We start from the raw sequence: 25512 nt of genomic DNA, 5'->3' as shown, positions 1-25512 counted from the left end.
TTTGCACTCCTGTGGAGAGGAAGCAGCTAGAGTTATTCATTCTCTGACCTGTTAGAATGACCTTTGTTTGTAAGAGATGTGTTACCCCAATCAAGGATAGGACCTACTTTCTGAATATGCCTCGGCAGTTTCCAGATGATCTGAAGGCAGTCTCAGTAGGCTGACCCTGGGACTCTCACATGAGAAGGGCTCTCAGTGGCCACGCACTTGCTCCTAATGAGGGAACTGAGGCCCAGAAAGGGGCACGGGGCTCACACAGGACACCGCACGACAGTAACCAGAATCTAACCCCCAGTTACTGTGCACGTATTCATTCATCCACTTCCTTCCACCAACTTAATTCTGCGTAAGGTGAGCAAAGTGCTGTTCCAGGCACTGAGGAATCAACAGCCAATGACCCAGACAGAGCCCCTGCCCTGGTGGAGTGTAGAGTCCAGGGTTAAACATGACATCATTGCGCAGCTCGGTACTATTTGCCATTCTTATCCCCCGGGGGCTAATGAGAGTGTATCCCTGGGAGACAGGGTCTAGTCTGGAGGTCAGGTGATGCATCCTTGCACAAGGATGTTGAGTTGAGCTTGGAAGGATGAGTAGAAATTGAATAGGTGAGATGAAGGGAAGGGATTCCCAGGATTGAAGGGGAGAAGGGGGAGGAAGCAGACGTATTGGAGAAACAGAAGGAAGACGGTGGCTGCAGCAGAGTGAGGGGACGGGGATGGTTGGGAGGTCGACGGCAGGACCAGGTGTGTGGCTTTGAAGGCCGTAGGGGCTTAATCAAGTCCCTAAGAGCAGTGGGAAGGCGTCTAATCAGGCAGATAACCTCATCTATTGTTATGGAAACACCCAAACAAACTTTTTGGCCAACCCAGTATTTGCACTTGGGAAACCGTCACTAGCAGCTGCGTCCACCCTCAGATGCCAGAGCAGGGTCTGGGCACCTGTTCTGCACACAGTGGACCTTTCATTCTGCCATCATAGGAATGCCTGTGTTCCTCACCTGTTTTGATGCTGTTTATAAATAAAATTACATGCACTAAATTACTATATTTAAAGGAGCTTAAAGCTATTTATTATAGTGATTTTAAACGTTTAACTCTTAGTCTAGTAAAAATGCTGAAGGTAGAAGCAATTCTTCAAAAGATAATAAAATACCAAAATATTGTCCTTTTCCTCAAAGATGATCCCAGTTATTCTAGATGGAGCCAGAATACCTATCACAAAAGGGCTGATAAGTGGGGTGCAGATATCTAAGCGTTGAACAGTTTGTTTTCTTGGAAGATATATTTCTTTGACAGCCACCCCAAACTCCCCTGCAGGAGACACAGGAGAGTCAGCCTGTGACTTTAAACTGAGGTCAGTACACAGTGTGTTGCTTACTGGGAAGGGTCGGGAGACTTCACATCCCCGGCGCTGGGAAAGGAAAGCTGTTGTCCCCAATCTGAGCCCAGGTGCACTGCCCTTCAGTCATGGCCTGCTGTGTTCTGAAAGCTGGGACACGGAAAGCTTGGGGTGAACCTGCCAGGGTTCGAGCGCAGCCCCGAGAAGCAGTGCAGGTCAGAGTCGGGACGCCAGAGTTCAAGGCCAGTTCCCTCATTAACAAGGGGTGGGGCCGTGGAAAGTTGTGTTGGCCTCTCTGAGCCTGAATTTCTTCTGTAAAATGGGGCTGATGCTCCGTGCCCATAGCAGGTGTGGGCGATTCAACAAAGTAATGAAGGTGAAAGTGGAAACCCCCGAATGGAGGATGACAGTTCAGCCTGGCAGCGACCTTCATGAGAGTGCAAAGTTTCTCTTGTCAGGGGGGGTCTTCCATTATTTTAGGATCTTTTTGGCAAGAATAACCCATGGTTAGTTTAAAGGGCACGCATGCACACGATACACACACGCACACACACACACACACACACACACACACACACACAGAGTGAAGATTGTTGGGGTGAGCTGCTTTCATGGCGTCTCTACTGGGAACCAGCTGAATGCCCTTTTTGCCAAGGGGCCGCCATAGAGGTGGTGAAGGGGCCTGTTTCACCTGCAGATACCCTCTCCTGCCTTGTCTGCCCCCCCCCAGCACCCTCCAACTTGATAAAATCTGCAGCTTTTTGGAGGCATTGGGCCCCTCCCGCCGGGACTGTCAAGTTTGGTGTATCATAAAATGTTTCATTCACTTTGTGACTCAGAAGTTTCATTTCATCCCTGGGAAATCAATCACTGACTGAAGCAGAGGCCAGCGTGCCCGCTGGGTTTCTGTGGTGTACCGGCAGCATTGCAGGAGTCCAGTGGGAACTTGCTAAAGGAAGAGAAATGACAGCCCCCGAGGGTATCCAGATCCCATGGAGATGGCCGGAATTCTTCCAGAATTTGGAATTGATTTTCAAAATCAAGAATGCAAATCTGAGTTCATGCTGTGTTCAGCTGCATATTATATAAAGAGAAGACTCAATCAAGTACACGCTTTAAAAGGATGTTAAAGTTCTAAAAATGATAAGAGTTTGCGGAGGCCGCAAGATCTGTAGATCCAGTGAGGTTTCTCTTTCCTTTAGTCTTTCAGGGGGTCCAATTAGCAAACCAGTCATTGCAGGAAAAGTGCTTTCTGGAAAACATAACTGGCCACATTTGAATGAATCATAACGCGTTTCTCCCGGTTTTGCTCTTCTGTCCTAGATTCTTTTGTTGGTGGAGTCATTGGCCTCATTTTTGCCTACATTTGCTACAGACAGCACTACCCGCCTCTGGCCAACACAGCTTGTCACAAACCCTACGTCAGCCTACGAGTCCCGCCGTCGCTGAAGAAAGATGAGAGGCCCGCGGCCGACAGCGCGCCCAGCGTGCCCCCTGAGGGGATCACCGAGGGCCCCGTCTGACGGGGACCTCGGAGGATGGACGCTGAGCCCGGGCCACACTCTACCACCTATCATGACACAGTAGAAGAGGTTTCCTGTCGTGTGTTCTCCTCATCAGCTGTTTCTCCAAGTTACCCTTCTCCTTCCATTTTGCTGGCGGTGTTCTTGCTACTTTCGGTGTCTACTTTCAGCTCTCCTGAATTTGCAAGGGAAGGACCCAGGACCATTCTCTGAGAGACCCGTGGGTTTGGAAGGGGGCTGCAAGGGTGGGCGGGAGCAGCTTGGTCGATTCCTCCATCTGCAATGTTTCCTGTCGCAGCCACCGTCCTGTGATTTCATGGTCGTAAAGCATAATAAAATGTCCCACCTGGAAGACGTGGCGTTGGCCGTTCAGCGCACAAGTCATTCGGGGCCGCAAGTGAGTCTCACATCCGCCGCCGGCTGAGGAGCTGGCCCGGCGCTGCTCTGGCTGTGGTCGCTCTGGGTGCTGAGCTGGGGGCAAAGGCTGAGAACTTCACGACAGTCAGCCACAGCTCCTGTCTCCGAAGTGGAGTTGCAACTTGGAGATACAGCCTTAGTATCTCCAGGGCTTTGGGAATCGTTGGATCTAGAAGGAAGTGAGACGAATAAGCTCACGCGTAGGCTTCCACCAAACACGATGAAAATAAAGATTCCAAGTATGGGCAGGGGGGTCACTGCAGTTTTCTGAGGGCCCTGGCTACCGTTTCCTTTCAAGGGAACGGCCGGGTGACGATGGAGTAGGAAGCAGCCTCCAGGTAGTTCTTCCCCTGGCGGATCCCACTGCTTGAAAGCTTCGTAGGCGGCGGCGGCGGCGTGTCCCCATTAATGTCTGGCAGGTGGCGTCACAGCACGATAGGGCGCGGGCAGAGGCGCCAGAGCACAGTCAGCAACATGCTGTCTCTTGCTCAGCTCTTCGAACTGTTTAAAAGCGGCCAGTCGAGGGCTTCCCTGGTGGCGCAGTGGTTGAGAGTCCGCCTGCCGATGCAGGGGACGCGGGTTCGGGCCCCGGTCCGGGAAGATCCCACGTGCCGCGGAGCGGCTGGGCCCGTGAGCCGTGGCCGCTGAGCCTGCGCGTCCGGAGCCTGTGCTCCGCAACGGGAGAGGCCGCAGCAGCGAGAGGCCCGAGTACCGCAAAAAAAAACCCAAAAAACAAAAAAAAACCCGGCCAGTCGAGAACCGTTTCTAGGCTGAGTACAGAGCCTGCCGCTCCTCGGCCCGCGTTCTCTTCAAAGCAGCGGGCGTCCCGCCGTTCAGTTCTGATTCACGTGCGCCGAGTGGTTCTCCAGATTCCTGGGCCGGCTGCGACGGGAAGCGTCTCTGGTGTCTGAAGACTGTCGCTTTGCAGCAGTCCGTGGGACGGACTGCATTTGGAAAGACTCGAGTGGCTGTAGAAGTGGTCACCTGCATAGCTGTGCCCTGGGCGTGCCAGTTGGAGCCACCCGGGTGTCTCTGATCAGCCACGTCCGCTGCGGGCTCAGCCTGGGAGTGTGTGAAGAGCTTATCAAATGAGCGCCAGTGCAGCCCTCCAGCTGTGGTCCTTCCAAACGTGTGTCTGCACTGAGCCAGGGAGCCACCATCCTGTTGCGGGGTCGGGGTCGGGGGAGTCTTGAAGTGACATCCTTCCAAAGTCCGATGTTTTTAAATTGCAGCAGTTAAACTCACAAGCAACTTTGAAAACACATGTGAGATACTTTAAAAGCTAAGTCATAGCAATTCCTGAGACATCATTTTAAACCCAGAGCCAAAATTCATGTAAAATTTTAAACAATATTCCGATCTAACTAAAAATTTCGTAATTTTCAAAATAAAGTCAAAAATAAAAATGCAGGAAAAGGAGCCTTTGCTACCTACTATTTAAAAAAAGAACACCCAATGCAGCCCGAATACTTCTTTGATTCCAGTTTTCCCCATACTCTGCATAGCAAGCAGAATGAAAGTGAGAGAGAGAGAGAGAGTCACACTTCAGTTAATGATGACAAAATTCTGGACCATGAAATGTAAAATTAATATAAGCACATTTAAAGATAAATGGAAGGACTCTGAAAAGTAACAAAGAACAGAGCGTCGTTAATGCTGGTGATTATTCAGTTGAAAGTCCTAAGACAGGCCATGTAAATGCTTTCATTAAATTGTAATTAAAATCACAAAGGACATAATAACCTGAAGTGTATGGCAGGATCCTTAGGAGACATAATTAACCGTACGAGCCAGTTCACAAAAGGCAGGTGTTTTTGTGGATCCATATATTTTAATTTCACACTCCATTAAGGTGAAGGAAATGCAACATCGCAAGGCACTGATAAAACGGCCAAGAATGAAGGCGTTTGTTCCCCAGCCCCTGGCCTGTTTTGGATGTGAGGGGTTACTAATTCAGTCTCCGGCAAAGCAAGTTGCAGGTGGTGCAAACGGAGCCCAGCTTGAAAGCTGTGGTCCGCGACACTCTTCCTCCCTCCCGGAGTGAACGTGCTCAGACTCCCTCTACACTGGCCAGCGCTGTGTCCTCTGCCCTGTGGCCGGCCCAGAAGTAAGGGGGCTTGGAAGGGAGAGTCCCCAGCATTTTCCCCTGTCACCTTTCTCCAGGTCCTCAGGTTACCTGTACACAGGGGCGGGGTGGTTTCCTTGTTCATTTTATTTTATTTTATTTCATTTTTGGCTGTGTTGCTGCGCGCGGGCCCTTCTCTAGTTGCGGTGCACGGGCTTCTCATTGTCGTGGCTTCTCTTGTTGCGGAGCACGGCCTCTAGGCGCGCGGGCTTCAGTAGCTGTGGCACGTGGGCTCAGTAGTTGTGGCTCGCGGGCTCTAGAGCGCAGGCTCACTAGTTGTGGCGCTCAGGCTTAGTTGCTCGGCGGCATGTGGGATCTTCCTGGACCAGGGCTCGAACCCGCGTCCCCTGCATTGGCAGGCGGATTCCCAACCACTGAGCCACCAGGGAAGCCCCCCTTGTTCTCTTAATTACTGATTCCCTGGTGCCACCCTGTAGCGTCTGAGTTAGAGGGGAAGGAGGGACCTGGAAATCCGTAGCGAAGACTCACAAGCAATTCTCAGGCGCTGTGGCTGGGAGCTCTGCTCCTGCCTCCCTTTTTCCCTGAGGACAGGATAGGGGAGAAGGGGACTGTGCCACGGGGCTGTTCTTAGGGTGTCAGGTTGAATTGCATCCCTCAAAATTCATCTGTTGAAGTCCTAACCCCCAGTAGCTTATGATGTGACCTTATAAAGAGAGGGGCTCTTCACAGAGGTAATCAAGTTAAAATGAGGTCGTTAAGGTGGGTACGAATCCAGTATGGCCTGTGTCCTTTTAAAAAGGGGAAGTTTGGAGATAGACCTCCTACACAGAGGGAAGACTGTGTGAAGATGGCCATCCACAAGCCAGGGAGAGAAGCCTGGGACAGACCCTTTCCCTCCCAGCCCTCAGAGGAACCCGCCCTGCTGACACCTTGATCTTGGACTTCTAGCTCCAGAACTGTGAGACAATACATTTCTGTTGTTTAAGGCACCCAGTTCGTGGTGCTCTGTCACTGCAGCCCTGGCAAACAAATACATTTTTTTTTCCTTTCTACCCTCACCAGAGTGTAGGTCTGGTGGGAGCAGGGTCCCCTCTGTCTCATTCACAGTTCTGTCCCCAGGGCCCAGCACAGAGGAGACCCTTGGTATGTGGCTGAATTAAAGAATGGGCACATCCTCTTATTTTTTCTCACCATTATCCCTCTAAGGTTGGCTTATCAAATTTAGGTTACCTGTTTGAGGTGATAACAACTAAAAGCGAGAGAATTTTTGATTTCTAGTCCTGTGTCATTCCAGTCACCCCATGGTTCCCTGAGAGCCAGCTTGAATAAAAGAAAAGCTACCAGCCTTCCCTTCTTACAGAATACAGAATGCTTGTTCTCCTGAAAGTGTTTCAGAAGGTTCAAAGCTATCACATTTGAGCTGTGGAGAGAGAAGTAAAAATAACAACAAAACAACATAGCAACCAAACCCAAATACCTTGAAGGAGGTTATTTACATTAAACAAAGCAAACCAATCAACTTAACAAAAGCCTTCTTTTCTTAACCTAAGTATTGATCATCACACTAATACCCCAACCCATCCTCATATGATATAATTTATTAAAATTTGATTTTTAAAAATTTTTATTGAAATATAGTTGATTTACAATGTTGTGTTAGTTTCAGGTATACAGTAAAGCGATTCGCTTATACATATATATAAATATATATATATGTTTTACATTCTCTTCCATTATAGGTTATTACAAGATATTGAGTATAGTTCCATGTGCTACACAGTAGGTCCTTGTTGGTTATCTAGTTTATGTTCAGTAGTGTGTAGATTTTAATCTCAAACTCCTAATTTATCCATCTCCCCCACCCCCACCCCTTTGGTAACCATGAGTTTGTTTTCTATGTCTGTGAGTCTGTTTCTGTTTTTAAAATAAGTTCATTTGTGCCCTTTTTTTTTTAAGATTCCACATATAAGCAATATCATATGATATTTGTCTGGCTTACTTCACTTAGTATGATAATCTTTAGGTCTATCTATGTTGCTGCAAATGGAATATTTCATTCTTTTTTTATGGCTGAGTAATATTCTCTTGTATGTATATATACCACATCTTCTTTATCCATTCATCTGTCGATGGACACTTAGCTTGCTTCCATGTCTTGGCTATTGTAAATAGTGCTGCTATATTACAGTTTGATTTACAAAGATCTTTCGAGAAGCTGTCCATTGTACACTTAGAGCTGCAGGCCTGTTGATTAAAACATACCTGTAAACTGTTGACCTGAAACAAATAGACCACCAGGTATTTCTCCAGCAAAGATGGGTTTATTTAGGATCAGCAGAGAATTGCGATTCAGGGTCTGCAACCACAGCAAGCCACGGGCAAGTCCGCCCATGGCAAAGGAAGGAGAACACTTTTATAGAGGGGGAGGGAAATTGGGAGGGCCACAGTAAACAGAGGGTCATGGCTTTCCTTCCACTGGCTGAGTCCTTGCCAGGAAAGAAGAGTCTTTCTTCTTCCTGTTGGGCTCTGCTCTCCTCACAGGGTGTGAGAGCTCCCCCTTCTGGCCTCCCAACTCTATTTAACTGAGGTTTCTGTTCATTAATTTTATTTATTTATTTTTTGTTTTTCCCCGGTACGCGGGCCTCTCACTGTTGTGGCCTCTCCCGTTGCGGGGCACAGGCTCCGGACGCGCACGCTCAGCGGCCATGGCTCACGGGCGCAGCCGCTCCGCGGCATGTGGGATCTTCCCGGACCGGGGCCCGAACCTGCGTCCCCTGCACTGGCAGGCGGACTCTCAACCCCTGCGCCACCAGGGAAGCCCCTGTTTATTAATTTTTTACAAAACCAAGGGACATTTGCCAGAAAGACAAGAAAAGGAGAGGACAGAGTAGTTTTTAATTTGATAGCCGAAGGGCTATGAGAGAGCAAATTCAAAACACCAAGTACAGGCATGCCTTGTTTTATTCAGCTCTGCTTTTTTTCCCCACCATTGAAGGTTTGTGGCAACCCTGCATCGAGCAAGTCTGTCGGCACCATTTTTCCAACAGCACTTGCTCACTTTGTATCTCTGTCACATTTAGTAATTCTTGTAATATTTCAAATTATTATTATTTTATTATATTTTTTGGTGATCTGTGATTGATGGTTAGCGATTTTTTAGCAATAAAGCATTTTTAAATTAAGATAGGTACATTTGTTTAGACATAATGATATTGCACACTTAGACTACAGAACGGTGTAAACGTAACTTTTATACGTACTGGGAAACCAAAAAAATTCAAGTGACTCGCTGTATTCAGTATTTGCTTCATTGTGGTGGTCTGGAGCCAAACCCACAATATCTCCGAAGTCTGCCTGTACACGTGGAGAAGTGCCTGGGAAATGAGGGCAGGCAAAGGATAGCAAATATATTATTTCTTTAAGTGGCTGAACCTTGAAGCAGGTTTGCAGTGAGACAGCTCATTCAATGAAATCATTTTTTCTCGAGGTGCCTAAGTGGTATAGCTGCTGCTTTAATGTGAAATTAGTTAGGTCTGGGGAATGATAGAGCATTTAATTTGCAGTTCAGCACTGGTGTGTTCTAACTCTTGCTATTTTCTTTTTAGTGGTTCCTTCTCCTCTGTCTCTATGTACTTCAGAGCGTCTTTTCTGCATTTCTGTACACTGGTGTATGTCTGTGACTTCTACACTTATCTTTCCTTCTGCCAGGTACCTCTGCCTCCCTCCCTCTCCCTCTCTCTCTCTCTCTCTCTCTCTCTCTCTCTCTCTCTCTCTCTCTCTCTCCACCTGCACTGATGGAGCTGAGCCTGGCAGTTTGTGTAGAACTTCATCAGTCTCCCCCACATTGAAAGCTGATCTCTTTTGTTCCACCAAAGAGAGAGAAATCCCTCGAAGTGTACGAATGCTCTCTCATTATCCTGGGGCTGGAGAGAGGCACTTCTCAAACTTTGTCATTTCAGTAAGAAAGACCCTTGAAATCTTTATAATTGTCTTCACACTCAGCTCTTTCTTCTTTTTCCCAACAGCTAAAACATAGGTAAACAGTGCTAAAATGTCATTGGCGGGTCCATGAAGGGTAGGGTGATTTATTCAGATATTAGTTTGGGTCCTGTCTTTGCTGCAGGGGAAATCAAAAAGAATGAGAGCCTTTATCATTCTGTACTCTGGGTTTCTTTCTCCCCCAGGTCCCGAGAACCTGTTTCTCTTGATGGCCTTAGGTTACTGTGGGGACAGTGTTGGGTGTTCCAGGGGGACAGGGAGGCAAGAAGGGCTTTCTGCAGGGAGGGTGTAGAAGCAGCACAAGTCTGCGTGTTGAGCTCTGACTTAGGTGTTGAGGAGACATCAGCACACAAAGCAAACGTTTGTGTACGTGTGGAGCTCACATCCGGTGGAGACTGAGAATTATGGGCTCAGTGATGAGAAGAGAGCCTCCTGGGTAATGTGGGAGAGAAGTGGAGGCTTGGCTGTGTGATCTGCCTGGAGAGGGGGGACCTGCACATCTTGGAGCCCTCAACTGAGCTCAACCAAGATGGACAGATACCAGGGCTGTAAGAAGGCAGCAGAATCTCTATACCTGAGAAGCCACATGGGCTTGAGCAGTGAGTGGATTGGCAAGGACTGGAAACCATGGGCCCCCCTAAGCATTCTCCTCTGTGTAAGACCCCCAGAGCTCTACCCAGAGCTGGGTAGGAACAGGCCCCAATTCACTGAGCTTGGATTCCTTGCCAGGCCAGAAGGATTGGGTTGGGGACTCAGAATCAAAATTAGTTTGAGTTAAAGAAAATAAAGTAAGTTGCCATGTATTGCCCACTTAAGTTCATAATTTCCAAGTCTTACCCAGACTTCAGTGGAAGGTGTGTGCTCAATGGCATTGTACAGGTATGTGACCTTTTGTCTTTCAGAATATTGTCTGTTACTCCTTATATATTTGTTAACTCAGTCCTACTCGGTATTTTTGTTTTTGTTTTTTTTTATAGAGAACATCCATTGATCTTTATTTGATTTGACAAAATCTCCATTATTAAAAGACGGGTAATAAAATCTGAGCTTACATTGAATCTGCAAATTAAGTTCTATAGTATCTAGAATATTACATAAGAAATTTCGGCAGAGGGGGAGAGAGGATAAAAGCATCACCTGCAGATGCTCCTGGCAAAGCGGGAACTGTATCTGCAGGTGAGGTCCATCGTGTGCAGTGCATAAAAAAAAATCCTAGAGAAAATGCAATCGACTTACTTGGGTGAAGTGTTTTTCCTTTTGGGGAGAGGGAGCGGTGGCGTCGAGGTGCAGGAATTCAAAGGTATGTGCAGAACGGCTTCTCCATTTCAAAATGATAATTAAAATATTTAGATCATGGCATGAGGGCACCTTTGAGGAAAAGAACACCTTAACCAGAGTAGGCTCATTGCATAAGTCCTTAGTAGTATGTACAATTTTCAAGTAATGGAGTGGACTTAGTAGTGGCTCTCTATTTTTCTTCTCACCCTCTGGGGCTTGATCTGTTTCAGCATCGCAGGGACACTTTTCTACACAGTTTCTAGGGAACCATCCTCTTACTCTTGAAACGCCTTCTTTAATGGAATCATCAAGAATTTTATCCCCATACAGCCAGTATCGTAAGCCTCTTGTGGCTAAAATGAACTCCCCTTTCTGTAGCCTTATCCGAGGCTCTTGAGTGCAGGGGCTCGTGAAGAAGGTTTTGATTCCTCTATTCAAAGGACAGCAGGTACCACTATAATCTTCCATTACTTTATACTGAACACTTCTGACTCTTTTATCTGCTTTTTGTTTCAACGGTTCTACTGTTAAGCTGTACTGGTGACAGCCTTCTCTTATTGGCCAGTCCAGTCCATCTCCTTTGGGGACCCCTGACCACGTAAAAACCTGTTTAAAGTTCTTCCATCTACTTCCCGTATCATAAGGAAAAACAAAGACTTCATCTGGTTGATAATATTGAATTCGATCTTTAGCCTTCTCTTCAATCCATGATCCAATAGAAGTTTTGTTCCTGAGAATTATTTTCATCTGGATAAAAGCCAGCATGCCAACAGCTATTAGTTTGTTCCTAAAGCTAATCCCAAGGCAAACAAGGTGGCAGCAAATGCAGCTAATCCACACGGAATAGTCGGAAGAGGGTCTCTCCGGGCGGCACTCACATCAATCTTTACCGTGTTCCACGCACAGGAGAGCAGATTATACAGCTGTGTATACATTGTCCTAACAAAAACAGAGGCAGCATGAGTACAGCGCAGTGGTGCTGCGAGGAGAACCAGTGTGAGCGAAGCACGATTTTGATAACCGCAGCACAGTTGTTGGTCCAAGGACAGGGATGCTCCATCTTCATCACACACCTGTTACACTTTCTGCAATGATGTGACCGTGGTGCCTCGTACGCTTGGCAGACTTTACAATATTGGAGGTACATGCTATCCTGAGAATTTTCCGGTTTCCACCCCAGAGGGACGAAGCCAGGACCAGCAAACATGGCACTGAAGTAATTATAAAGAAGCATGACAGTCCACTTTATCAGCATGATGAAGTTCATGCTTCCTCCGGTGGTACGTAAGGGCCAGTACCACAACACGGAGTCCATCACGGCCGTGGTAGAACATGTTGCTGTAATGGGACCCCAGTGACAAAGTCTCTTTACTTCTTGTAGATTTTCAAACTTGATAACTGAGCAGAATGTACCCATTTTGGTGAGGAAGGACTCCTTCCTGTTTTTAAAGAACTACAGATTTCCTTTGTCTGTGCACACATTTCTTTCCATGTGCCGCAAGTCCATGTGTGTTCCTAACTGTCATGCCTTCACACTGTGGGATGTTAATGCAGATTACGCCATGTTCACTGTTACACACTCTTTACGTTTTCTAGGAGAATCCAGTATCTTGGTTTGAAATCCAGTCTCGATCTCGGGCACTCCTCAGTGCCTGCTCCTTGGCCATCACATTTCCGGGGCGGCTCGGGCTCACCTGGAGCAGGTTTTCTCCGGCTCGGAGAACTCCGTCACGGGTACCCCAGCCGAGCGCAAGTAGAAAGTAAATCCTGTGTGCTAGAGGCTGGAGTGCGGGACCAGCCTCCACCCTCACGTTGCTCCGCCAGCGGCCTCGCCGCCCCTACTCAGTTTTGGTTGAAAAACTATAGCTGAGTGTGTAAGAGTGACACCTCTAGAATTATTCAGATCTTAGCTCAAACACAGATTCATACCCATAGATTTATATCTCACCTGTACCACGTGGCCTTGGGCAAGTTACCTAGATTCTCTTACCTTCAGTTTCTTCATCCGTAACATGGTGATAATGATAGTATTCATCTGAGAGATTACATGAGAATTAAGCAAATCAGTGCATGGAAAGCATGTAGGTAAAAGCGCTTGGAACCTGAGAAATGCTGGCTCTAATTTTTACTTTTTCTTACTGACTAATCTTGGAGAAAGGGACCATTAACCATCACCCACCATGAAGTTTTGAACTTGACGACTTCTAAAGCTCTGTCCTTCTCTAAATCCCAAGGACGATGGGTCTCTCATAGGGCTTAGTCTCTTCTCTTGCTTCAACTTACACTGGGTTAAAGCCATGATTGCAAATTAGACTAAGAATACAGGTGGCTTCATCCTTTAATGAGGAGGATCTGGGGTTTGCAGGAGACCAGCCAACAGTCTGAGTCATGTCAGGGAGAAGATAAGGCAAGGTTTGGGCTGTGTACACTGCAGCATTCTTAGCGCAGTTCATAAACACATCTTCCCTTCTTTGGAACATTGTGCCTTCGAGTAGGTAATGAAAATTGCCCCAAAGAGTGAGTAACGAATTTGACAAATAAATGAAATTGAAAAAGAAGAGCAGAGAAGACATCGAAACAAAGAAGTTGGCTCATCTCAGTCCCAGAAAATAATTTGGTAGAGGGCAGCTGCTTAAGGGATGGACATGTGGCCTGAAGCAGACCAATCAGAGCTGCCGAGATGCAGTTTCAGGATTTCTGTGGGAACCACTGAAAAAGAGAAGTTCTCTTTTGCTTGAGACTGCCGTGAGGATGCAATGGGAGCCTCAAACAGCTACAGCCGTCTTAGCAGCAGAATAGGGCATCTGCTTGTAGGTGGACCCACACAGAGGAAATCAGAGCCAGAAGACAGAGAAAGTGAAACGGATGACATTATCTGGGCCTCTCGACCCATCTGTTGCAGAAACCAGTCCTGCCCCTGGCTTTTTAGTCACTTGAACCAGTGAATTCCCTTTTCCTATTTAGCCAGGTTCAGCTTCATTCTGCATCCCAGGTGACCGACAAAATGGACACTGCTTTCAGCAAGGGCCAGTAACCGCGAAGGCCTGAAACACAAAACAGTGCCCGCTTCCTGCCTGCTCACTGGTCTCCTTCCTCTTGAGTGTGAGTCTGTCTGAGCCTTGCATTTCTTTTATGAGTTTCATTTGCTCCCAGTCCTAGTTCTGGCTCAGCTTCAGCCCTCAAGCCAGCCATGGCACTCCGTTCTCCTGGCTGATGCCTGGAGCCTGTCCAGTGGAACTTTATGTCATTCAACTTTCTCCCTCATCAACACGCTGTTTTCTGTTTTGGGTGATGTAGGCTGAATGCAGAGCACCTCAGCATGCTGGTTAGAATTCCACGGCCTTCCTCCACCAGCCTGAGTGTACACATGCAGCTGGGCTACGACTTCCATTCCTGTCTGATGGCTCAGAGCCACAATGTTACCCTGTTATTGATACCTGCCGTGTCCTTTTAGAAAATGTAGGGATACTGCTGTGCAGTTTCTCCAAATATGTGTATATAAACCCATAACCACACATTTAAATCCACCCTTACTTTTTTTTTTTTTTTGCGGTATGCGGGCCTCTCACCGTTGTGGCCTCTCCCGTTGCGGAGCACAGGCTCCGGACGCGCAGGCTCAGCGGCCATGGCTCACGGGCTTAGTTGCTCCGCGGCACATGGGATCTTCCCGGACCGGGGCACGAACCCGTGTCTCCTGCATCGGCAGGCGGATTCTCAACCACTGCGCCACCAGGGAAGCCCCACCCTTACTTTGATGTGATATGAAGAGAAAAGGCAGTCCTCGTAGTTTGTTTTCCAAAGAAACAAGAAGAAAATAAGTTAATACACCATCAGTATCACAAGCAATGATGAAACACATTAAACACTATTTGAGAATTATTTTTACAAGTGTGGTGTTAGTTTTCCAAGAAGAGTTGTGACAGTTGCCTTGATTTGTGAATGACATATCCCCCTGCAGGCAGGTGGGGAGTTTCTAGGGTCTCAGTTTATGCTTATGAAAAGAGAAGCACCACATTTAGTGGGTGAAGGAGTCACCGAGCTTGGTGCGCCCTCAGAGGCCGTGTCTTCACATTGCGCTATGGTGTGCAGGCTTAGGACACTCATCAGAAGACCTCATGTTTATAAAACTCTTTTTCTTCTCTCAGCTGCTATATGGGACCAAGAATTTGTTATCTGAATTGAACCAAGTGATTTCTTGACTCTCAGCTCTATTTCGTGCTCAGGAGATGTGTAGTGAAATGAAAAGTGGGGGCCTGAGGCTGACATTCTGGAAAAAATATGATCCCAAAGCAACATTTCCACCATGCTTCTTTGAGTAAGCAGGACCCAACAGTCTATTTTTATGGAGCAAGAGAGCTACCACATTAGAAGATTTGAGTCTAGTACTTCCAAAGAGACTTGGGGAATCCTAGAGGCATGTGATTGGCATTTCTGAACAATGTTTCAAAATGTGTGTGTGTGTGTATTTTTGTTTAAGTATAGTTGTACAACATTATAGAAGTTACAGGTGTACAATATAGTGAATCATAATTTTGAAAAGTTATACTCTGCTTGTAGTTATTATAAAATATTGGCTATATTCCCTGTGTTGAACAATACATCCTTGTAACTTATTTTATACCTAATAGTTTGCACCTCTTAATCTCCTACCCCTATGTTGCCCCTCCCCCCTTCCCTCTCTTCACTGGTAACCCTTAGTTTGTTCTCTGTATCTGTGAGTCTTCTCCTTTTTTGTCATATTCACTAGTTTGTTGTATTTTTCAGTAATATCACACAGTATTTGTCTTTCTCTGTCTGATGTTTTTTAGTGAGAAAGGAAGGAAAGAGGGAGGGAGGAAAGGAAGGAAGAATAGAGGAAAAACAAAAAACAGAAAAAGAGGGGAAAAGAAAAAACGGAGAGGGTCAGAATTCTATTGCAGTATCACTGTCTCGAGGGGAGGGCACTTGGGCTGTGACTGGGTTTGGGGCGTGGTTGAAGGGGCTGGAGCAGAGTATAACACAAGAGCAAGCTATCATTTGGAAGCCTGAGTAGACTGTTTCTTGCATGAGAAGGAAGAATTAGAACCAGTAAGTAGGAGAGATACTTCAGTTCCATTTTAAGAACTTTCTTTGTAGAGAAATGGGCTTCCAAGTTGAGGTAGTGTGTTCCTTATCTGGAGATGTGCAAGCTGAGACCAGACACATGCAGGGTGTGTCTGTGAGGGAATTCATTCACTGGGGAAAATGTAAGACTAGCTTACTGCTTAGAGTCTGTGTTTCATGTTCGACTCTTGGAAATTGAGGTGGTCTTAATGGGATACCTAAGAGAAGCCCAAGCCTTTTGGGAACAAATACCGGCAGACCTCGGATATGCCGTGGGTTCAGTTTCAGGCCCCCGCAATAAAGTGAATATTGCAATACACAAATTTTTCCAGGTTTCCCAGTACATATAAATATTACGTTTACAGTATACTGTGTACTGTAAAAAACAAGGTACATACCTTAATTTAAAAATATGTCATTGCTAAAAACTGCTAACCATCATCTGAGCCTTCAGTGAGTTGTAATCTTTTGCAATAACATCACAGATCACAGATCATCATAGCAAAAATAATAATGAAAACGTTTGAAATAGTATGAGAATTACTGACATGTGACACAGAGACAAGAAGTGAGCCAATGCTGTTGGAAAAATGGTGCTGAGAGACTTGCTCGATGCCGGGTTGCCACAAACCTTCAATCTGTGAAAAACGCAATAGCTGTGAGGTGCAATGAAAGGAGGAGGTACGCCTGTAAACTCAGGCTCCTGGAGAGTTCAGAGGAAGAAACAAATATGGCAGCAACCGCAAAACACACATCAAGTAACACTTTGCAATAATGAGGAGGTGATTACTTCCCTTCAAAAACCCCACAGGGAACAATAGTAGGTAAAAGTTAAATCACAGGCATTTCCCCTCATTATCTAGTCAATTACTTGAGTTGCCTTTCTAATTAGCCCTGTGCTGTCAGCTCTGGAGAGCTCTCAGAACCCAGGCAGATGGCTGTAGAAGTCACTCAGACCCAAACTGTGAGTGGTCATTGCTGGCCAGAACCCAGCTACCCCACAGAGTGACGTGACTACGAGGCAGGCAGAAGCCACTTCAACTCCAGGATGTACAGTGTAATCACATTTGGAACTGTTGAATGGCCCTGCAACTCAGCGCGCCCAGCGTATCAAAGAGTGGGCAAGCATCCTTCGCGATTTGCTTTCACACTCAAAATCTACACATCAAGAGCCTGGTGTGTGTGCCAGTGGAGGTGGCCAGGGCTGGATGACATTGAAAATAAACGCTTAAATTTGAGCTGATTACTTGGTTAAATGAAGCTAAGCAAAAGCTAAGTTCCTAAACTACCGCATAGAAGCTGAGATGGAAAAAATGTCCTTCTCCCACCTGTTCTTCGAACTCTATATTCTGTGTACTTGGCGACTGCCACTTTCTGCAGGCTGTGCTAGGTAGCTATTTGTAAAATCATAGTGATTGAAAGATGGGTTGCTTTTCAATGTACTTGTGAAAGTAAAGAAATAATTTGGCACAGTTCCCCAAGAATAATAGAGAAAACCGAGGTACAGTCCAAATAAGAGTCTCATTTTGCTTTTCCCTACTTTCATCTTTGGGGATCTTGCCAATATTTGCTATGTGTGTTCTCATTCATTGGCTCTGAAATCACTGTAGGCATGGAGATGGGGAAGTAGGAATGGGAGACAATTTTACAAAGCCCAGAGAAGCTGGAAAGGAAATTTCACCTCCCTGGAAAGAATTTATCTAGTATTTATTATTGTCACAGCTGGGGATGAGCAGCTTTTCTTTATCTCACCCATGCAAGCCCAGCCTTTGTTTCTTCAAAGGCAGAAGCTATCAGGTGGCCTCTGAGGACTTGTTGTAAATTTTTAGTTAATTACATGTCAAACACATCAGCTGGTAGGTCAACAGGAGTGGCTTTGTAGTTAAAGAGTCTGACAGGAGAAAACTAAGTTACTAATCACGAAAAGGAGACTTTGGATAAGAGACAAAAATACACCTAAAGGATTTAGGCTCTTACTCTCTATTTCTATGAACTAATTTTTTTCTCCTGGTTATAGGCCACCATTCTTGCCTCATGACTTGTTTAGTAATTTTTAATTGTATTCTGGACACTGTAAATTTTACCTTGTTGAGCATATACATTTTGTTGCCTTCCTTTAAAGAGAGTTGGCCTTTGCTCTGGCAGGCAGTCAACTTATTTGAAGAGCAAACTGTTCCTTTGGAAGATCCTTTGTGTTTTAAGTTTTATTAGAATGATCCTAAAGTAGCCTTTATTCAAAGGCTAGTTAGACCTACTAAATGTTGTGGCCCTTGTAAAATCTCTATTAAATACCCTGGGTATTCACTGTGGACTTTCCACTCTGGCTGGTGGAACTAAAGTGTAAGCTCTGGGAATTGTTCATCTCACAGTTCACAGGTTGCTGATCCTTACCCAGTCCCATGGAGTTTCACTCTAAAAACACACAGCTTAATATCCAGTCAGATTCAAAGGGATACCTAGACAGACTTCTGGAGCTCTTGCTTTCCATAGTTCTTTCCTCTGCAGTACTCTACCCTGAAAAGCTGCCTCAGTCTCTCCGAACTATGATGTCTGTCTCTTCAGTTCAGCAAGATTGCTGTGTTCTGCTTGGGATCCGTCTCCCTGCACTGAGATCTGGAAAGTGCCTCCAGGCAGAAAACCAAGGTGATAGTAGAGCTTACCTTGTTCACCTTGTTTATCTCCCTTCTCTAGGGATCACATTCTTATGCTGCCTGTTATCCAGTGTCTGAAAACAGTTGTTGCACATATTCTGTTTGGTTTTCTAGTAGTTCATGGTGGGAAGATAAGTCTGCTACCAGTTACTTTGTCGTGACCTGAAATAGACGTTCTCAGTTTCCTAGTCTCTGGGTGCATTTTTGCACTGTTTCTGCCCCAACAGTTCAACAGAAAATAAGCAGATGAATGGAAAAGAGGACCCTGTAGTGGGAGGAGATTATAACTCAGCGGGCAGACAGTCATAAATAACTCCACCGTTGGGGAGAACGGTAGAGATGCACAGGCTGACCATGCCCTGATCTTCTCTGTCCAAGACTCCCACGCTGATACCCATCTAAGCCTGGCTTAAAAAATTCTTCCTCTTTCCCATGTTGATATTGGCCCACCCTTTTCCTAGTCATTCTTTTCTAAGGAGTGATAACAGGTGCTAATTTGGACTATGTATTGTCTTTGTCCTGGGCCCTTAGCCTAGATAAGATGCACGTGAAAGATGGTGCCTTTATGCCACAGGGACGGTCAATGGGAGAGATTGTCATTAGAGGGGGCTTTTCTTAGGCTATACGCCTTCCCCCAACCCCAATCAGGAAGACCACATCTGTCCTCACTGTCTACCTATATTCTAGCCTTCAAGCTCAGCTCCAGCCCATCCCCACTGTAATCTTACTATATCATATGTTCCAGGATCCTTGCCGGGATATAGTGTTTCTTTCCAGCATGTAGTTTGCTCCTGGAACTGATTCCTAGTCAAGTCAGAGGACAGACCACTGGAGTGTCACTGTTTGACTTGTGTAAGTTGGAACAGGAACTTAAAAACGGTTTGGTGGAGAATAAAGAGAAGTTAGCTCAAAGGATGAAAACAAGTCTGAGGATATTCCACAAAGCAGTAAAAATAATAAATATTAATTACCATCAAATGGACTGCATGATGACTGTTAGTTCTTTGCAGTTTCAGCTACAGGTGTTGGGATTCCATCTTTTTAAAGAAGGTAAATTCCAGTTCCATCTCTGGGCTGCATTTGCAATTCCCAAGGCTGGCTGAAGAGTGTTATAGCATCTTCACATTAAGAGAGCTTTCCAAAGCCTTTGCCTGGGGAAAATCACCCTGGGAGTGATGCCTGTATTGACACAAAGTCTCCTACCCAGTTAATGTGGTCTATAGATATGTCTGCCCTGAGTTTCAGACCACGGGAAAAAACAGAAAAGATCCATTTTTTTTCTTTATATCCTGTATTCCACTCGGAAAAAAAGAAGCCTTATTAAGACAGAATTTGTAGCAGTTAACCTGGTTTAAGCAGCTATGACTTTCAGAATCTTGATTTAATAAGACTAATAGGGTCCACCCAGATGCTGTAGCTACATGCTTGGGTCCTTGCTAAAGACATCATGGAGGTACCAGGAGAACGTCTGACCCTGCGCTCTGGAAGGAGAACTAGGTGCAGTTTCTATTGAGACTACTTATGTGCCAGGCTATGTCTCTGAGCTCTAATTTCTTTTTTTTTTTTTAATTTTTAAATTTTATTTTATTTATTTTTTTTATACAGCAGGTCCTTATTAGTCATCCATTTTATACACATCAGTGTATACATGTCAATCCCAATCGCCCAACTCATCACACCCCCACCCCCACCCCCCTGCCGCTTTCCCCCCTTGGTGTCCATACGTTTGTTCTCTACATCTGTGTCTCAATTTCTGCCCTGCAAACTGGTTCATCTGTACCATTTTTCTAGGTTCCACATATATGCGCTAACATACGATATTTGTTTTTCTCTTTCTGACTTACTTCACTCTGTATGACAGTCTCTAGATGTATCCACGTCTCTACAGATGACCTAATTTCGTTCCTTTTTATGGCTGAGTAATATTCCATTGTATGTATGTACCACATCTTCTTTATCCATTCGTCTGTCGATGGGCCTTTAGGTTGCTTCCATGACCTGGCTACTGTAAATAGTGCTGCAGTGAACATTGGGGTGCGTGTGTCTTTTTGAATTATGGTTTTCTCTGGATATATGCCCAGTAGTGGGATTGCTGGATCATATGGTAATTCTATTTTTAGTTTTTTAAGGCACCTCCATACTGTTCTCCATAGTGGCTGTATCAATTTACATTCCCACCAATAGTGCAAGAGGTTTCCCTTCTCTCCACACCCTCTCCAGCATTTGTTGTTTGTAGATTTTCTGATGAGGCCCATTCTAACTGGTATGAGGTGATACCTCATTGTAGTTTTGATTTGCATTTCTCCAGCAATTAGTGATGTTGAGCAGCTTTTCATGTGCTTCTTGGTCATCTGTATGTCTTCTTTGGAGAAATGTCTATTTAGGTCTTCTGCGCATTTTTGGATTGGGTTGTTTGTTTTTTTTAATATTGAGCTGCATGAGCTGTTTATATATTTTGGAGATTAATCCTTTGTCTGTTGATTTGTTTGCAAATATTTTCTCCCATTCTGAGGGTTGTCTTTTCGTCTTGTTGATGGTTTCCTTTGCTGTGCAAAAGCTTTGAAGTTTCATTAGGTCCCATTTGTTTATTTTTGGTTTTATTTCCATTACTCTAGGAGGTGGATCAAAAAAGATCTTGCTGTGATTTATGTCAAAGAATGTTCTTCCTATGTTTTCCTCTAAGAGATTTATAGTGTCTGGTCTTACATTTAGGTCTCTAATCCATTTTGAGTTTATTTTTATGTATGGTGTTAGGGAGTGTTCTAATTTCATTCTTTAACATGTAGCTGTCCAGTTTTCCCAGCACCACTTATTGAAGAAGCTGTCTTTTCTCCATTGTATATCCTTGCCTCCTTTGTCATAGATTAGTTGACCATAGGTGTGTGGGTTTATCTCTGGGCTTTCTACCTTGTTCCATTGATCTATGTTTCTGTTTTTGTGCCAGTACCATATTGTCTTGATTACTGTAGCTTTGTAGTATAGTCTGAAGTCAGGTAGTCTGATTCCTCTAGCTCCGTTTTTTTCCCTCAAGACTGCTTTGGCTATTCAGGGTCTTTTGTGTCTCTGAGCTCTAATTTCTGACTGCAGTTTTTTCTTCCTAAGTTGGTTAACAAACGTGCACACACACACACACACACACACACACACACACACACACACACACACACGACCCACCACCAACAACAACAACAATTAGTTTGGATCTCCTGGACTCTTCTTTCCCCCAGAAATGAAGACTCTCATATGCCCCAGACCATCACGACCCATCCGCACTCCCCCTGTAGAAATATCTGCTTCTTTCCTTAAGGCCACAGGATGTTGCCTGTGCAGTTGCTCGAAGCACATCCTCTAAATGACCATGCCTTTATCACGTCATTTCTTTGGAAGTTGTTGCCTGTTTTAACATGCCCTGCAGGATGTTAGTTACTTGCTGGAAGGGGATGGATAAGTCCCTTTCCTGCTGTCTGCTGTTTGAACGTGACACATTTGCATCTGTCTCTCCTTTGGCAACTATACTTTTGCTGTAGGCTCCTCTGATGGGAGGGACATTTATTAAATCAACTTTTCTAAGGTATAATATACACTTATAAAATGAACAGTTTTTAAGTATATAGTTCTGTAAGCTTAGACAAATGCATACATCTAACTGCTCCAATAAAGGTATAGAACATTTTCACCATTCAGAAAGTGGCTTGTGTCTCTTCAAAATCAATCCCTATCCTGCAGGCAACCACTGATCCAATTTCTATCACCATAGTTAAGTGCTGCCAGTTTTAGAAATTCATATAAATGGAATCATATAACATGCATTATTCTATGAGGGCCATCTATGTTGTGACTGTCATCAGTTCTTTTATTGCTGCTACTTTTTATGGTTGATTGCATTCCACTGTAGGACTATACCACAATGCATTTATCCAGTCACCTGTTTACTGACATTTGGGTTGTTTCCAGTTTTAGGCTACTATAAATAAAGCTTCTCTGAACATTTGTTTAAGTTTTTTGTTGACATACATTTGTATTTCTCTTGAGCAAATTGAGTAGAATTGTTGGGTCACAGGATATGTACATGTTTGACTTTATTAAAAATAACTTTGAATTGGTTTCTAAATTGTACTATTTTGCATCCCTACTGCTGATGTATGAGAATTCCAGTTGCTTTGAATCCTCAGCAATACTTGGTACTGCCAATCTTTAAAATTTTAGCCATTCTAGTGGGCATATTTGTATATCATTGTGTTAATTTGTACTTCAGTATCATGACCGATACTGAGCATTTTTCTGTTTACTTATAGGCCATTCTTGTATGTTTGTGAGTGTGTGTGTGTGTGTGTGTGTGTGTGTCTGTATCTGTATGTGTGAAATGTGTTTGTGTTCTCAATATTTTGCTGAGTTTTAATTCTATTTGTCTGCTTGAGTTGCTGAAGTTCTTTATATATTTGGTTATGTGTCCTTTTTCATGTAGACATACTACAAATAATCTCTTCCAGTCTGTAGCTTGCCTTTTCATTTTCTTAACAGTGTCTATCAAAGAATAATTGTTTTTAATTTTAATAAAATGAATTTATCAATTTTTGTCCTTTATGGTAGGTACTCTACCATACTTTTGTATTCTAAGAAATCTTTACCTTCTCCAAGGTGGCAAAAATTTTCTCTCATGTTTTCTCCTAGAAGTTTTGCGTTTAGTTTTGACATTGCAATTTGTGACCCATTTTGAGTTACATTTTGTTTACAGCAAACTATTATATATTGTGGGTTTTATAACATATGTAGGAGAAACATGTGACACAATAGCACAAACAACACAAAGGGGGGTTAGAGGGATAGAAGTACATAGTTCTTATGTTATACATGAAGTGGTATAATGCTATTTGGGTAGCCTATGATGAGTTAAAGATACATATTTTAAATCCTAGAGCAACCACTTAAAAAAGAAATATAGCTGATAAACCAATAGAGGAGATAAAATTGAACGCTAAAAATACTCTATTAGGGCTTCCCTGGTGGCGCAGTGGTTGAGAGTCCGCCTGCCGATGCAGGGGACACGGGTTCGTGCCCCGGTCCGGGAAGATCCCACGTGCCGCGGAGCGGCTGGGCCCGTGAGCCGTGGCCGCTGAGCCTGCGCGTCCGGAGCCTGTGCTCCGCAACAGGAGAGGCCACAACAGTGAGAGGCCTGCATACTGCAAAACAAACAAACAAACAAACAAAAAACCCCAACTCTATTAATAGAAAAGTAGGCAGGAAAACTAGAAACAAGGAACAAAGACCATATTGGACAAGTAGAAAACAGAAGGAAGATGGAGATTTAAGCCCAACCTTATCTATACTTACATTAAGTGTGGATGTTTTAAACACTCGAACTGAAAAGCAGAGATTGTCAGAGTGGATTTTAAAAGTAAGACTCAGTTATATGCAGTCTACAGGAAATTATCTTTAAATATAAAGGCAGATAGGCTAAAAGTAGAGGGTAAAAGATATATATATATATATATATCTCATGCAAATAATAGTTATAAGAAAGCTAGAGTGTCCATATTAGACAGACTAATTATGAGAGGGTTGATTTGTCAGGAAGACATATCAGTCTTAAATGTCTATGCCCCTAGTAACAAAATTTCAAAAAAATCCACTAAGCAAAAATTCACAGAACTAATTAAAGAAATAGGTCCACAACCATAATTGGAGATTTTAGCACTCCTTTCTCAAGAATTCATAGAACCAGTAGACAAAACCAAAAATAGTTAAGGATAAAGAAGGCTTGCATAACACTATCAATCAACTGCCACAATCAGAGATGCATTTCAGCACTAGGGCCTGCAGGGAGAGAGGGTGAGAACATCTACTTTGCCCCTAGTGCTACGCCATCTACATTTTCTGTGTCTGGCCAGTGGACCCCAAGCAGGTCATGTAAATGAGCGAAGTGGTGGGTAAGATGGGGCCATGGCAAAGAGAGCATGAGCCTTCCAAAGCATCAACAGCCCCTTGCCCCAAACTCCCTTAGACCGGACCACAGTATGGACCCAGAACTGCCAGACCTTCTGGTTTCTCTTGATGCCAGTAATCTGGCTTTTTAAGTAAAAACTTTCTGATTCTTAAAAATTGACACTAATGTAAACTTTTTAATAAAACACTATGAGGGTTCCTTCCCCTCCCATTCTTTCTACACAGAGCTGCCTAGTTGACCTTCCTGAGCGCTGTTCATGGTACCTCCTTGCTCAGAAGTGATGGGTGCCCCAGTTCCTCTCCTCTTTCTCTCCTGCTGCTCCCCTGTACACGTCCTGCATGCCTGCACCCTCCTCCTGTATCCCCTTCATTTTTGATTCATTCACTATCTTTGTCCAGCCTGTTCTCTTCTTCCAGAACACACTCCACCCTCTCTGCTGTCAAAAGTACACCTCTAGAACTAGCTCAATCTTGATGAGACCTGATGAACACATTTGTATCCTTTTATGGGGGGGGGGCGTTCTAAATTTCTGCCCAACACGAATTCCTAAGCAGTGCTCTTTCCCTCATGCTGGGCAGTTGCCCGGAAATCTGTCTGTGACCTGTCATCACCCCTATAGCCCAGGAGATGGGCTGTTGCCTGGTGGCATCCTGATTAGGAAGTTCACCCTTCCTTTGGCTTCTCCTACTCATTTCCTCCATAAAGCATGTTTTATTTTATCACCCAGCATGCAGGATATGTATAGCCCCTTCATAATTATAGTCTTTCTCCCTCTGTCCTTTAAAAGAATAGTTTCTCCATTTCCATCCTCCTCCTAAACACAAAGCAACACCCTCCATTCATCTTCCAAAATAGCACTAGTTGTTTTATTTTAAAACCAATCTTCCCCCATGTCTTTCCCAGCTACTCCTCTGTCTGCTCTTTTCTCTCCTCTTTTCAAACACAGCCAATGGACTCTCTTCTTTAGTTTTTCTCCCAACTGTCCTCTCTCCCTACTTCTTCCCAGAAGAGGAGCCATCACCTCTTTCTGGAATGCCTACTTCAGAAGTAACTTGTATATTTTCCTGTCTTCCCCTTAACTAGTCATTAACTTGGGTGTTCAACCAACTTCTAATAATAAGGTTGTGAAAATAACCTAATATTTATCCAGTACTTACTATGTGCCAGGTGCTGTGTGGCTGCATCTCGTTTCAT

The 25512-nt window shown here is 44.6% G+C and overlaps 1 protein-coding gene across 5 annotated transcripts in view; it reads left to right on the top strand.

Moving 5' to 3' along the window:
* The window catches only part of PLPP4 (phospholipid phosphatase 4), a 188887-nt gene that overhangs the window by 115772 nt on the left and 47603 nt on the right, over window positions 1-25512 (top strand). For 4 of the 5 annotated variants that reach the window (XM_059052001.2, XM_059051995.2, XM_067027434.1 and 1 more), the window contains one exon: window positions 2662-3270. The exons of the other annotated variant lie outside the window; for it this stretch is intronic. In XM_059052001.2, coding sequence (XP_058907984.1) covers window positions 2662-2861 — 200 coding nt within the window. In that variant the 3' untranslated portion in view covers window positions 2862-3270. Of the gene's footprint in view, window positions 1-2661; window positions 3271-25512 lie in introns of those variants that run through there. 5 annotated transcript variants of the gene reach the window in all.

This window comes from Kogia breviceps, chromosome 2 (genome assembly GCF_026419965.1).
Source record: "Kogia breviceps isolate mKogBre1 chromosome 2, mKogBre1 haplotype 1, whole genome shotgun sequence".
Classification (NCBI taxonomy): domain Eukaryota; kingdom Metazoa; phylum Chordata; class Mammalia; order Artiodactyla; family Physeteridae; genus Kogia; species Kogia breviceps.
This window is presented reverse-complemented; position numbering and strand designations above follow the sequence as displayed.